General features: G+C 42.9%; 1 protein-coding gene across 1 annotated transcript in view; it reads left to right on the top strand.

Annotated features, from left to right (window-relative positions):
* The window catches only part of adamts6 (ADAM metallopeptidase with thrombospondin type 1 motif, 6), a 47,232-nt gene extending 34,235 nt beyond the window's left edge, over window positions 1–12,997 (top strand). The window contains exons 20-25 of the mRNA XM_026296606.1: window positions 1,032–1,170; window positions 2,806–2,935; window positions 5,269–5,473; window positions 5,560–5,736; window positions 8,490–8,646; window positions 10,437–12,997. Of these exons, the coding sequence (XP_026152391.1) occupies window positions 1,032–1,170; window positions 2,806–2,935; window positions 5,269–5,473; window positions 5,560–5,736; window positions 8,490–8,646; window positions 10,437–10,546 (918 nt within the window). The 3' untranslated portion in view covers window positions 10,547–12,997. The remainder of the gene's footprint in view (window positions 1–1,031; window positions 1,171–2,805; window positions 2,936–5,268; window positions 5,474–5,559; window positions 5,737–8,489; window positions 8,647–10,436) is intronic.
* Window positions 12,998–15,629: the final 2,632 nt, after the last annotated feature.

Genomic DNA, 15,629 nt, shown 5'->3' with positions numbered 1-15,629 from the left:
ATGAAACTGTTTTGTTGCTGGACGTTGTTTGCTTGTCAACATCTTCACTGCCTTTACTGGTGCGTTGCAACATTTCTGTGTATGCAACCTCCACCAACTGTCCCTGGTTTGTGTCTGTCTACATACACTCAACATCTGGGCGCTAACCTTAGGCAACCCTCATCCAGTGGTTTTTTGGGGGGGGGGGGTGAAAGCTACTTACATGCAAACACATGACTTATTGTGTTATTATCGATGTGTCTGTGTTATTGTACGGGAGTCTGCGTGTGCATGTGAAGCATCATAGCTGTGTCAGTGTGAAAGCACTTTTTAATGGTTTTCATGACATGTTTGTGTGTGAATGTGAGGCAACTGAGCGGTTTCTGCCTTGACATGAACGCTGAAATACCAGACCACACAGCACCACTGGAATAGACAAGCAACCGGCCACTCGACCACTAGCCATTTCTCTGTGGCTTGCAAAGCTGTGCCTAACTTCCTCAGTTTCTGCATCCAGCAGACTAGTATAAACCCACGGAAGCCTCACAGATCTGGACTGCTCAAACTACATTCAAGGCTGCTACAATCAACACGTTAACATCAACAATCAATCACATGAGTGTGTGTAATGTAAAAGGGATCACTGCTGGTGAAGAGAAACACACACCTGATTCTCCTAGTTCCCCTCAGCTCTACAGAGATATTTTGTGTCCTTCAGTTCATTGTTTTACAACTTTCCTGCTTTGGTTCTGTCTCTGTGCTTTACTCAGATGACTTCAGCTCTAAAAACCAACCGGGCCCAGTACCCAACAGCAACCAGATGAAGCTAGTGCTGATCTGGTGACGCTAAAGATCCAGATATTTCCCTCAGGAGGCAGTGGAGACCATCCATAACAACTCAACTAATACAGCTCTAAGAATAAAAACACACTATATATAAAAGCATAAAATACTTGATTTTATCTCTTTCAGTTTTTTGTCACAGTGAATATAAAAGTACCATCAATCCTTGCCCAGCTGTCCTCACATTTTATTTGCTGTTGTCTCGGCAGGTCCTCCTTCAGGAACAGAACCTGGGAATTCGCTACAAATTCAACGTTCCCATCCAGCGCACAGGAAGTGGCGACAATGAGGTGGGCTTCTCCTGGCACCACCTGCCCTGGTCCGAATGCTCAGCTACCTGTGCAGGAGGTAAGTCAGCCCTGCAAACCTTTCATGGATCTACTCGCCAAGTCTGTTTTCAGTGCAGCGTTTTTTTATCGTTAAAGCTGCTTCTCCACCTTTTGTGATATTTAGTGTTTTTTCATTTCTTGCATTTTATTTTAATTCAGTTATTACTGTGAAATTGAAAATGTGCCCATGAGTCACAGCTAAGTCACGTCGTATACAGCAGGTCTTTCTTCAGTCATTCTATGAAACTGCTTTACAAGTGCCCCTAGAAGCAGATTTTTCTGAGTAATACACTCTGCAGAACTCCGGTGGCCAGCTGCCTTTTGCAAACAAGCACTTCAAGCATTTCATTGTGGGTGTTTAAATTCTGAACATTTTGAATATTTCAGTCTCAAATATTTAATTCATATCCCCTGTGTGTGTGTGTGTGTGTGTGGTTCTGTAAATCTTCCCCAACTGATAATTCCACAAATGCTTAAAGTATGGAAACCCAGTATCACAATTTGAGATGGATTTCCAAAATCATTACTTTATAGCCTGAAGATTCAGCCCTCTAATAAATTCAATATGTATATTTTCCATATTTTAGCCAGAGTAATGAATATGGTGTAATTTCTGTGAATGAGCTGCTCTGCATAGCTTCTGGTTTACCAGTGCTGCACACAGATACGGCCACTCTTCCAGAGCGCTTGTCCTACAAAGTCAAACATTCAAAATCTGAAACCACATTGAAATGTTGACCATGGCCTCAAGAATGACTAAACCAAACCTTTTAGCCCAAAATCAATGGGTTTCATGTAACAATAAATAGTGTTTCTTCCCAGTTGTCAAGCGTGGCCTGGACGGGTTTGTAATATTTTGTAAAAGCATGACTGAATAAGCATGTGGGTTTTTATGAGGAAGGATTTCCAAGTCCAGAGCAGAAGTCTGAATTTGCTCCTTCATTGGGGGAAGCACACATGGCCTTCCAGTGCCATAAACATGCCTTTGCATTGTTGGTCCAAATGATCTAATTTGTGTCTACTGTGTGTCTCTGACCGCACGGAGCTTTAAATCAGTATAAGGTTATTTAATCATCTACCCATTCGATACAGCTAGCTCAGCTAATCACGAAGTGTTGTTTAATATATCACTGCAGTAATAAAATCTATGAAAAACACCTTCTGACAACCTTATAACAGAAACTCTGTTACCCCCACACTATGCGCTAGTCCTCCAAACTGTATTTCACTTCAAGCACAGATGGGTAGATTTTCTATACCACACACACACACTCACACACACACACACACACACACACATATATCTCATTACATCTGGTAGACAAGTCTGCTGTGGGATATGTCCCATGAGGGTCCAGGCAGACCCTTTTTGAGATGGTAGGGCATACACACATGAACACACATATACACACTGTTATACCGACACAGTAGCGCTCACTCTCTCCATCAGAAGAGCTCGCTGCTCTGTAAAAGTGATTTGCCAAGATATCCTGCAAAGAATCAGGAATTTACATGTCTGGCTTTACTACAGACTGAAAACGATACCATCTCTGCTCAAACACAGCGCTCAACACGATGGCCGGCTTCCATGTTTCCATGTGCGAGATCAGCTGAGCTCTGCGCTGCCTTATCGATCAGTCTTTTCCCCCTGCAGGAACCCAAAAGCAGGAGGTGGTGTGTAAAAGGCTGGACGACAACTCAGTGGTGCAGAACAGCTACTGTGACCCAGACAGCAAACCTCCAGAGAACCAGAGAGACTGCAACACGGAGCCATGCCCTCCAGAGTACGTAACCAGGACTTGTTTTAAATGAACTGGTCAATGGTTTGCTTTACGTGAGAAATTAATCAAAGGCTCTTTGGGTTGCCTGTTTTTCCTGAGCCACAGCACAAAATCTGTATATACTGACCTTGCAATTATGTAAAACGGAGAAAGGCAGCAGCTTAATTTATCAAGTAACAAGTTGCTTAAATGATGAATCCATTTTTAAAACACTTCATATTTTTATGCTCTGCTCATTCAGTATTTTTAAATTTGTTATTTAAACTGTTAATGCAGGGAAATGTTTACTATTATCTTAACCCGCATTAACTGATTTTTACCAAGCTGGGCTCAGCAGAAACAAGCCAAACATTATGATATTACATGTTATCAAGCAGGTGCCTGTTTATACATCCAGTGAAACAGATAAAGAGAACATTAACATGCATCTTTAATCAGGAGTCTCTCTCTATTAGCTCTGTTTTTGGTCTCCACCAACTCCTGAGGGAAGTGTCAGGCTGTTTAGCTGCTGAATCTGCCTCATGTTTATCAGCTGTTTACTAACTTGATTTGTTGTTTGGTGCTGGGCAGGTAGTGTAAATAGTTTTTTTAATGTTAGCTTTTCCATTGAAAACAACCGCTGCATCTTGAAACACTAACGAGAGCAGTGACTAAGTTGCGAGCCGTAAAAACCACATTGATGAGCTAAAAGATGCAGAGACACTGAACAGAGCTGAGGAAAACTATGATTCAGTTACACATTTGATCAATTGTTCATATAAAGGTATTGAAGCTTTACGTTAATGACTTCAAAAGAAAGACTCCCCAATAAAAATGAGACTAGCTCATGATATCAGTTCGCCTTCAATGAGCCCTGGTTGTAAAATGTGTTTGGATGAAAATAATAAAATGAAACAGCAGTGATTTATAACTTCATATGTTAACTATTTTCAGTGTTTGCCTCCTGCCAAAAATAAGAGCCCTAAAATGACCACCTGTGTTTGATTGTTTTGGCTTCTTTACTGATCCTCGAGGGATAATATACATGTATACAGGTGGAATATGAACTTGTGTTCGGTGGCCAAATGTCCGTAAACCCTGCGCCGTAGCTGGAAGCGAGGCCAGACTCACTTCGGTCATGTCTGGAGAAAGAGGGATTAAATGCATCAGGTTAATTAGTTTCAGACTACGTAACAGTGTTTGTGTTTGAAAGTGAGTGTTGGTGTCCTTCAGCTGGGTCCAGACAAAAAAACACCTGATAGTACTGTAAATCTACTGTATAAGTGGTCATTTGTTTTCATACAGCCCGACTCCAGTCTTGGATTATTTATTTTCACATCTGTATTCAGTGGACGCAGGCTCGTGGTATCTCATTTGTTTTGATTAATATTTGACAGCTGTTGCATTGCACGTGTGTGTATTGAGTTACAGTGCTCACATGGCATTTGTGTCTGTTAGGGAGGCAAACACACGCCTGCAGCCTGAGGAAAAGCCGACTAAGGCAGACCATGTAAACACAATTGTTTTAGAATAGCCAGGGTTTTATGGGCTCGAGTAATGAAAGCTAACACAGATGTCTGAACACGTCGTTAATTCTGTATACATTCCTGCACATGATGTAATATCTCACAGGCTGGACGTGTTTGGAGGACTGTTGTCTGGGCAGTTTTATTGGATTAATTCTGAAGTCCGCAGACAGAGTTGAACAACACTGAAGGTCAAAGGCTCAGTGACCTGGCGCGGCCCAATACTGTCAACGACATGGTGTTTACCTGGTTGCAACATCACAAGAGTCCATTCCTATTTTAAATAATGTTAAAGTCATGCAGCTCGGATATCAGTGCAATATTTTGTCTAGAAAAACTGATATTAAAAACAGTTTCAGTGCTGCTAAAGTACAGACTAACCAGATATACGCATGTTCTACAGCAGTGTTGTAGTAGGTGAGTAGGTCTGTGTAACATTTGCATTTCTTCCATACTAGTGCCATTACAATAACCAAGTTTTAGTAACGAAACTGCACTTTCTTCAATACCTCACTTTGACAAATACCCTTCGTTCATGTAATTAAAGTAGACGACCTCAAAATGTTAAACGTAAACACAAGCAGCTACACATGAACCGAAATAAATGAGGCTAAAACTGAATGACCTTATTCCAGCTTTTGCTAATCATTGCTGTGATTATTACAGTCGTCATGGTTCAGTGCCCTGGAGCAGTTTCCACTTTGCTTCCTTGGTAATTCAACCTTGACAGTCACTTCAACATAGCACAACATCATTTTACGCTGCTAGCAGGGTTCTAGGGCAGAGCAGTTACCTCTGGTTCTCCTGTTTTAACTCACGTGTCTCTTCCAGGTGGTTTATTGGCGACTGGACAGATTGTGGGAAGACGTGTGACGGTGGGATACGGACGAGGACAGTTCTGTGTATTAGGAAGATCGGCCCTGCTGAGGAGGAGACACTGGAGGATACTCACTGTCTGACTCACCGGCCGATCGAACAAGAGTCCTGCAACAACCAGTCCTGCCCACCAAAGTGGGTCACTCTGGACTGGTCTGAAGTAAGACAGTGTACTGAAACAAACCGCCCTCTTTCGCTCACTGTGCTGTCGAGATCATCTTCTTACACCTGCTCCTTTGTCTTTAGTGTACACCAAAATGCGGCCCTGGCTTTAAGCACCGCATTGCCCTGTGTAAGAGCAGCGACCTGACCAAAACCTTCCCGCCTGCACACTGCCCAAGCCACAACAAACCTCCAGTCCGAATCCGCTGCAGTTTAGGGCGCTGTCCTCCTCCTCGTTGGATCCCTGGTGAATGGGGACAGGTAGGACTGGACCTCCTCCACACTGCAGCCTGATCTCGGAACAAGACGATTTTCAGTAAAACATGCATGATGTTTCCAAACGATGTTTCCAAACGACAGTCTGCTGGTTAATCCTTTGAAATGATGGCTTGAATGTTTCAAAAACAGAAAATGTGCACGTGTTGGTGAATGGTTAAAATAATTTACACCTGGATGACACACACTGGCATTCCATGCAGACCTTTGACGTGTGTGTGTGTGTGTGTGTTTAAGTGCTCTGCAGGCCTGCAGTGTGTGATCAGTGGCAGTAGTATCCTGGCTGTTTGAAGTTTATCTCCGCTCAGACCAGGCCTCTCTATCACTTCCAGGAACACGATTTAGAGGAAGACCAAGGAGTAGCATTCTTGGGCTCACCCTGACATGACTTAGTGCGTAACAGCAAAAGCTGTTGAACACTTTAAAACACAGCTGACTCATGTTGGAGAGGACGCCAGAAGACGTGCGTCAGAGAAAGTTGTATCTACAAAGAAGTATGGCTTGTTATTGTGTTGGATTTGTTAATAATTCAGAGGAAAAGTGGAATTTTAAACAGTGTGTTCTGGTGTTTAGAAGACTGCTGTGCAGGTCACTCAAGCCCTGTTAGAGGTGATGTCATGGTTTGAGCTCTATGTTGTTCAGGTCAAAGGTCAAGAGTCAGGCAGTCTAGGCTGCAGCTCTCATCTGGCTTCTCCTCGTAATGGCCACATGTGGGGTTCCCTAACATCAATAACACACCTCTACAGTTCTATCAGTGCCAATAAGAGTCATAAACAAAGCAGACATGACTTATAACCCCGATCAAAGAGTGCGCTCCTCGCCATGACGAGCTGAGGTTAATACCTCGTATAGTAACAGCTGGAGTCTGCTCTTACGCAGCACTTTCTCATGCATTGCAGAGGTGTGTGTGTGTGCGTGTGTGTGTGTTTATGTAGTCCCCTCCTTCGCCACGGCTTCGTTTTTTTTTTTGGCTGTAATTACAAGCTTCGCCCTCACTGCTCTGGTCCCTCACCGGCTGGTCCTCGAAGCGTCAGAAAGGGGCGATTGTTGTTAGCTACCGAGTGACTGGTCTCCCAGGCCAAAAGGTCACTGGTTCAAATCCCAGTTAAGTCGGCCGACTGACGTACACCATCTGTCATGGCTCTGCAACAAGCCCTAATAAAGACTCTCTAATTGGGAAGGGTTGACATGCAGGCTCACTGATCTGAGGCAGCCAGAGCGGATCATTGATGGTGACAGGAAGCTCAGTAGTTCTCTTGTCAGTGGGTGGGTGGCTGGTTCATAACGCACACTCATACATGGGCACACACACTGAAGGCCAACAGCTCTAAGTCCTTCCAGTGTAGACGATTTAAGATATCTGTTTATCTAATTTAAGATATCTGCTTCAACTGAGGCTGCTCTTTTCCTGGCACCTACTTCAATCGTTTCATTTTCATATTTTCCCCTTCTGCTAAATGGGAACTCATAGAAACAGCTTTTATTAGAACTGTGAACGCACCTTTGCTCCCCCTTAGTTCTGTGCTCAATTTAAGTCTAGTGAATATTGTAAAAGTGTTTCCTCTGATAAAATTACACCAACAGGCCATATGTTAAAGAAAGCATCTTAGACTCAACTTTTAATTCTCCTGTGTTATCTTAAAGACTGCAGATGTGGAAATAATCCCTGAAAGTTGTTGAAACACTACACAGTATCTGTTTACCATGTGCGAGGAGATGTGACCTTCATCATGTTTTAACTTTACTTCAGTATCTAACAGTGCTAGTTGTCTGCACATCTATGGGTACAATAAAAACCTGAACTGCTGGAAGCTAAATAACTAAACAAACCTTTAATGATGCCAGTTTGATCAAAAATACACCCAAAAAGCTGTAGGCCACAGAGCAGCTCAGTGGCTTCATGGCAACATCATACTTCCTGTTTACATTCCCAAAGTCCCCAAATTATGGGAAATGTGGTTCCAAAACATAAAGCAAAATTATGCTCCAAAGTGAGCAGCTATCTCATTCTTTTCTGATGGTGACCTACGGTGTCAGTGTCTTCGAAGGTATTTTAGAAACTGAGGTATGTAAAATAAACCGCACAGCATAAAAGCAGCACTTTAAAACAAAGAAATTCACCAACAATTGGAGACAAACAGGTACAAGAGACAACCTTCCAATATTTTCTCTTCTGGAGAAAGTTCTCTCCCTCGTCATGTCATAATAAATGCCGTTAATTAAAGGGATTTCTGTCTTTAGCTGCTTTCTAATAATGGCCTTTCTGCCAGCAGAAGTTGTGGCTTTCTAATTTCATCTGACATCACTCATCTCCTCCAGCCATGCATACTGCTTGTACTCAGCTCCGAGTCTGCGAAGAATTAAAGAGGAATTCCTCAGGAGATCACAAGAGGCAACTTTCTGTCTCTATGCCTCTTCACACACAAACACAAACGTGTGTTTTTTGTGCAGAGAAAACCCTTGTGAGGAACAGTTGATCTACTTACTGTTGGGAGACTGAGTCACTGAATCAGACAAAGGAGAAGGCGACTGGCTGTGTCTGTCTGCTCGCTGCCTCCGTGCCCTGGTTTATTGGATCACATTGCGGAGTGTTTGTGCACGGATTACACCAAGAATGAGTGTGTGTCAGACCTACAGCCCAGCACTCAGGTCACTGAGGAAAGATGGTCCTCATTTACCTTTCTGTTTAGAAAAAAGCTCTTCTCTGGATCTTCTCTAAATGCTGTTTTCTGTTCCAGTGTTCGGCGCACTGCGGCCTGGGCCAGCAGATGAGGACGGTGCAGTGTCTGTCGTACACAGGACAGCCATCTAACGACTGCCCCGAGTCCCTCCGACCCTCCACCATGCAACAGTGTGAGAGCAAGTGTGATGCCACCCCCATTGCCAACGGCGACGGTAATATGATGAAACCTACTTTTGGGCAGGCACATATCCGAGTGTACATCAGATGTTATCGCTTGGTCAACAAAGAGACGCAGCTCTGCTCAAACCTGCACTTCCTTTAAATGCAAAGGCAGATGGTTTATGTGAATACACGCTGAACCGTCGATGCACTGTTTTCACACAAAGCCCCAATTGAGAAGGTTATAAACTGTCTCCATCTTCATCTTCACTGCTTCTACTATGACCTAAACACACTTGGATGACACAGTCCTCTACACTTTGCCAGCTGCATTAATCTTTCCAGTGAGGTTGGCTCCTGGTCAAATCGAAACAGCCCAACCCTCCATATACACTTACACATGATGGATGGCTATTCAGATGCATAGAGAAGGGCCTTTCGATTAGCCTGAATGGAAAACGTGAGCAGCGTTTACAGGCTGGCTAATGGGATTAGCTGTAGGCTAATTGTTCCTTTACGGACAGCAGTGAGGCAATGTCTCGTTTCATTTGGCTCTGTGGAGGCAGGGGCCAAAGCCTAATAAGGGAAGACACTCTGATCGTGATAAGGCATTTAGAGCGCTGCCTGTCCAGCATCCAACAAGCGGTTTGTGTGTGTGTGTGTGTGTGTATATATATATGTGAGTGTGCAGTGTAGGGATGGCAGACAGCCCAGCTAGTGAACAAGGCCAGGATCTGTCTCAGTCTCGGCATCCAAGTATAGTTGCAGAGTTTTTTTCTGCTGAGGCCTGAGGGAGATGCACCAGCCCTCCTGCAGCAGGTTAGCCCCAGTTTGTGCTTCATGTTTCACTAAGCATCCAGACTTTCAAAAAACAAAACAAAATATTTTGTATGACAATATGAAATACCCCTCCATATGTAAAAAACTACTACTACTACTACTAGAACTAAAAAAGTGTCAGTCAGCAAACCCTGTCACTGCTGCTACAGGACCTATGAAGCTCACTTTGGTTACTCCCTTCTGCCACTTCTCTAAGACCAAATGAGGTACATTTAATTAATAAAATTAAGAAGTGGGAAGTGTGGAATAAATGTATTGTTGTACTGCTGCTGTATTGTTCCTACTGCTTTTTGTCTTGATGCTGTGAAACAGGCATTAATTAGCCTGAAATTTAACTTGAGCCCTGCAGAAAGCCTGTACTGACAGAACTGAATTGTGGTCCACGTTATACAAACTGAACACAGACGTGTGTCATTCCTGCTACTTTATTTGTTTGGATAAACGAAAAAGTGGTAAACATGAGAAACCAGTTAAAAATGGGCAGCAGACAGAAAACGTTTTCATCTGGATGGTTAGAAGACTGTCTGAGGATTTTGGAAATGTCTTCAAAACAACAACCTTCTGGGTTTTTCACATATGGCCAAGAAAATCTTATAGTCTTGTGAGTTACGTTTTCATTTTTACAAGAGAGCTCTGGCCAAAAATGGTAATCGAACATTGTTAACTTATAAAAATCACAAAAAACACAACATGACTGAAGAGAAATGAGAGAAAAAAACTTTCAAACTATTTTACTCCTCATGAAGCATTTTTTGAACGCAGTGCTCGAGTGCCTGAAGCTGTATGAAGGCAGGCATACATTTTTCCAAGCCCAAGGTGCAGAATCAGAAAATGCAGCTACATGAGAGGCACAAACCAGGGGTTAGAGGCAGGTCACCTCTTAAAGGAGAGTCATACTCATGAAATAAAAACATAAACCATTAACCATTCACTCAGGAAGCTAATTTAAAAGGTATAAAATGCTTCACTCTTTAACCCAGCTCTCATCTGTCTCTCTCTCCAGAATGCAAAGATGTAAACAAAGTGGCCTACTGCCCGCTGGTGCTGAAGTTCAAGTTCTGCAGCCGAGCATACTTCAGACAGATGTGCTGCAAGACCTGCCAGGGACACTGACCCCTGGAGCATGAGAGGAAGACGTAGTAAGAGATGGATGAAAAAAATAAAGCAAGGGAGATGGAGGGAGGCTGATACAGCACTGAAAAGGAGAGAGGAAAACAGGACAGACTGGAAGAAACAAAAATCTCTGGACCAGTGGAAAACAGACTAAAGAGGTGAAGAGAAGTAAGGATTTCCCTGTTCGTCACACCTGATCCTCCTGCCCTCCATCATGGTGGAATCCAAACCACTGCTCAGCTCGAAACGCTGACACAAACTGTTTTTGTTTTTAATTTTCACTTCTGTGAAGTGGAACTCAGAAGATTATTTGCTGGTGATGTTATTTTTATTATAATAATAATTATTATTATTATTACTGATATCATTGTTAGTCTTTCTCCATGTTTGTTGTTTTTGTTTTTAATCCAAAGTGCTGGACACATCGCTCACAGAGGATGTTCCCCAGAGACGGGCTGATGGAGGAGAGGGGGACGGGAGTCCAAAGTGTTGACTCCTGTCTGTGGGATGGTGCTATTGACAGGCAGACTTCTGGCTTCGGTGCACTTTCTTATGTAAATACTTTGTCAATTTCCCGTTCAAATACGTCAGAACCCCCCCCCCCCATCAGTGTACTGTATATTTATTGTACAATTCCAAACAGAGCTGAGATATTGTCCTCTGATCATATTATGTCAGATAGTAACCTACTGTCATGGAAGGGAATGTAATGTGACTGAATTTCAAAGTCTCTGTGCTGGAATGAAAATATTACATACTGTAACATAAGTTAAACCATTATATACTGTATGGATGTGTATACTATATATGATGTTAATCCAGGACCAGAAAATACCATGAGGAGGATTCTTAAATAATTTTTTTTTCTTTCCCTAAACAGGTGCCTTAGTTCCTCAATCTCAAAGAAAAGTTCAGGGTTGATCATGAATCCAAAATATTATGAACATGTTGTCAGACGGTGCCTGGGCCACAGGAAACACTGTTAACTGGCCTTTAGTCAACATCCCCCTAAGGGTCTGTCAGCTCAGTACTGAAGGATTCATTCTGAAGGAGCATTGACTGTGAAGCAGTTTGTTCATTGGACTCACACAGCAGTCGCTAATTCTTTAATCCAATGTTGGCTGTCATTTTGAATTTCAGGAGCAAGCAAAGACTGTTATGGTTTCACTGCTGATAAGAGTTAAAGGGGTAGTTTGACATTTTGGTGAATGTATTATTTTACCTTCCTGCCCAGAGTTAGATGAGAAGATCAATGCCACTTTTATATCTGTATGCTAAATGTGAAGAAAGAGCCAGGGAAGTGTTTAGGATGAGGATTAGAAACTATTGATGACTTAAGAAATGAGATGGCAGCCGATGCACAGTTCATAAAGCCTGCTGGTTGTCTCACATGGTTCTGTGTTGTATGCTAAGCTAAGCTAAAATCCTCCGGGCTGTTGATTCATATTTACAAACAGACATGAGACATCTCATCATCTAACCCTCCGCAAGAAAGTGGATAAGTATGTTTCACAAAATGTTGAACTATTCCTTTAAGTAAGGTTTCCCGTGCTAAATAAACACACATCACATTCATTGTGCTTTTTGTTGCCAGACCACGAATCCAGGCTTTATACCCCCCTGCAGATAAAGTTACCCCCTGTCCTCTTTTTCCTGTCATCATCTTTGTCCCTCTGTGCAAAGACAAAAACAACCATCTCAATGCTGCTTTCCCTCTTTTATGCATTTTTTTTTATTTTTCCATGGAGTACCACGTTTACCTCTTCTTTTCCTCCTGCTCTGCTCCCAAGGGTTACAGCCTTACCAGGCTTCTGGTGCTATCAAGTGGGTGCTTCCATTTAACCCTCTGTGAGGCTGGATCCAAACAATATGAAATAATATCCTTGTCAAAAATCTCTGTTGGTAAATGCTGGTCATGTTATTGTTTTGTTTGTTTATACCTCACACTGGGAAATTTCATTGTCAACCATGTATTATTGTTTCTGCTACCAACAAAATGAAATGGACACAAAAAAGAAATAACTGAACTATAACTGAACCCTTTAGCCGGGTGCCCTTTGTGCTGGTGTAAGGGTTGTGAAAGGGAACATCCATGAAATGTCTCCATCACACACTTGTCGTGGAGTAGGAGTCGGAGACATCTGAAAGACAATGTAGGACTGTGCAAAGATCTCATCGAAGCTGTTAACAACTAATTTCTAATTTTGCTGCTGCTACTTTTTTGTAGCCATCTTCCGTGTGACAGTGTCGAGCAGATTTTACTGGCGAGGCGGTTGGGAAAGGACAGTGGATACAGTGGGAGCATTGGAAACCTCTTGGAAACTGCTTGGACTAACTTGTCTACTGGCTGCAGGACGCGGAGCCTCCGAAACGAGAGACGTGAAATCAATCAAACTGGTACTCATTGCTGTGAACTTGGATGTTTGAATGTCACATTGGTTATACCTGTACCTAAAGTGCAAGGGAAATGAAAAGCATCATGTGATTAGCTGTGTATATTTTATATTCAGTATTAATATTGGTACACTGATACTAATTTTTTTTTTTTCCAAATGTAAATTATATGCTAATTTATTGCGTTGTCTCACTTTTACATTTATTTCACAGCATGGAAACTGAAATTTTTAGCATAGTGAAAAAAAATGCAATGATACGGCCCGTCACCAATATTTTTTTTTTTTTAGTAGATACAATAAAAAGAGCAGCTTTTAAAGAGACTCTCTGTTAGTGGCTTCATTTTTTCCCTGCTTGTCAAAACACATCAAAACATGCCTGTGCAACATTTCTAGTCACGTACACTGATCCCTGTGTGAGAGGAAAAAGCTCAACACACACTGGGGATCAAATGTATTGGTGCCAGGGTGGATGCTCTGTTCTCACAGGTTTTAAGAGATATATACTCTTGTCCTTTCACTCAACTCTTGGAAAGCACTCACAGCCTGAGAACAGCTAATGGCATCACACCAGGATACCCGTTACCACGGCTGAAGATGTGCATTCATTCGCTGTTTAAAATGACCGAATTGGAGACGTTTGTAAAAGCTTCTGTTCTTATCTACCAAACTCTGCCTGCGGCATCATCATCATGTGCGATTCAGACATGACAAATGGCAGCTGTTCTTGGTGAGCAGCGTCGGACATGTTTCTGTACCGGCTCTGTTGCCATAGTGTTGGTGTGGCACTCTCCTTCCTCTCATTCTGGCCTCAAGTGTCTGGATTCACTCTTAAAGAGCTGCAGGGCTTCCACTCTCCTTGGTAATTAATTCCAAATAAACACTAACTAGCCCACTTAGCTGGGAAACGCTGCCATCTCCTTCTAATCCACAGTGTCCCATTACAGAGGGAGACAGATGGCCTGTTTGGTCTAATGTAACCAGTTTAGAATAGCTGGACGTCTGGGCCGGCTTCTGTCTCCATTACATTAGTCCTAACCCTGCTGGGATGAGGACGACGAGGAGAGAAAAAAGGAAGGTGATGGAGTTCAACCCGAGGGATCTCGTATCTGTAGCTGACAGCCAAGACGTGGCTGCCTCACAAAAAAACATTTGCACGCAATCATGCACGCATCCATCTGTAATTGCTCGTTGTAGACTAAACATACAAACAAAAGGTTTTTTCTGAAAAATGTAATCCATCCGCTGGATACTGTGCGTGTACGCACGGCCAAGAGGCCGCCGGATGACAGCGCAATAAACGATGGAGTTTAAGACCATACAGTTTTATTGGTATTTATCTCTGTATGGCCAATCCATCAGTCCTAAGAGTGGTACAGCATGTTTAAGCCATGTGTTTGTGATTCTGTATATTTAGATGGCTAGCTGGTGTGCTACTGAAGCTGCCGAGTTAACCGCTAACTTCCTAACCTGTCAGTACAAATATCTCCTGGGATGTGTGTCTGTTCTGTTTACTCCTCCTGACATCTTGTTTGTCACTGCACATCATTTTGTTCAGTAGAAAGTAGAAGGAAAAGGGAAAATGAAGCTCGCTAACAGCCAGTCAGTGAACTCATTAGCTAACCTCAGTCAACACAACACAATAACTTCACACAAAGACTTCTTTGTCTTGTGTCACAGTCTGCAAACCATTCCTCTGTTGTGGTCGAGTTTGCTTTTAAACAAAGGAAAGTTAATTAAGGTCAATGGTGCAATGCAGCTAATGAGCTTCCTCCAGCTATCGCTGCCTTCTGAGGTCACCACTGTCCAGTCGCTTTGTTGTTGGTCAACAGTGCAAATTTGTGGGTTAGATTTCACTGTGCATGATGCAAAAATAGCCTCTGGACTGCACAGTGAGGCACTGTCAAAATGAGTGTTTGAAGAAAAGCACAGTTTAACTCCAGTATGTTGAATTTATTACTTGAGGTGATAAATTTAGTCTACATGACACGGACCATGTGTATTTGACTGAAGAAGTGACAAAGTGATTTCCCAGTACTTTAGGTTGCTGAGACATGGAGCACAGAGGCTGCTTATGACAGGAGGTGTGGAGAGGATGGAGAACAGATTTCTCCTCTTCTACACTTCAAATGGAAACTACTGACAGTGAGAGAAGCCATTGCGGTTGATTATCAGCGAGCTGCATGACAAAACAAAGCTGTGCAAGATACACCAGCGATAAGCCAATTTAAGACCGAGTCTCTTGGGTGGTAATCATCTGCCTCCCCTCAGAGTTTGAAATCCCAAGGACCTGTGCCATTCCTCTTGGCTGTGGTCCTGAGGACATACTGTAGCTCTAAACTCAAAGATAGTGATTGTTAGTGTGTTTATTCTCCAAGTGAGAGGTGTGAGGATTAGCACAGTGACAAACAACACAGCTCTCTAAGATTTATCGTTCTCAGTCAACGTTTGTGTGGTACCACAGGGCCGTCGATGAGTGCTCGGAGTGTTTTGGACACTCTTCCATTTGAACACACAGTGCAGCAGGACAAACAGCTCCAGATGGTGTGGCTGGAGACAGTGCATGCAGAGACCCAGGGGTCTGACATGCAGGAATGCTGGCCTGGGGTGGAAGGTCATGGCTCCAGCACCTGCTATCTACTAGGCTCTGTCCTGTTAAACTCCCCTACTTTCCCACAGCCAAGTCCCTG

The sequence above is a fragment of the Mastacembelus armatus genome, chromosome 12 (assembly GCF_900324485.2).
Source record: "Mastacembelus armatus chromosome 12, fMasArm1.2, whole genome shotgun sequence".
NCBI classification, from domain to species: domain Eukaryota; kingdom Metazoa; phylum Chordata; class Actinopteri; order Synbranchiformes; family Mastacembelidae; genus Mastacembelus; species Mastacembelus armatus.
Note: the sequence above shows the minus strand (reverse complement) of the source record. Positions and strands in the feature narration are given on the sequence as shown.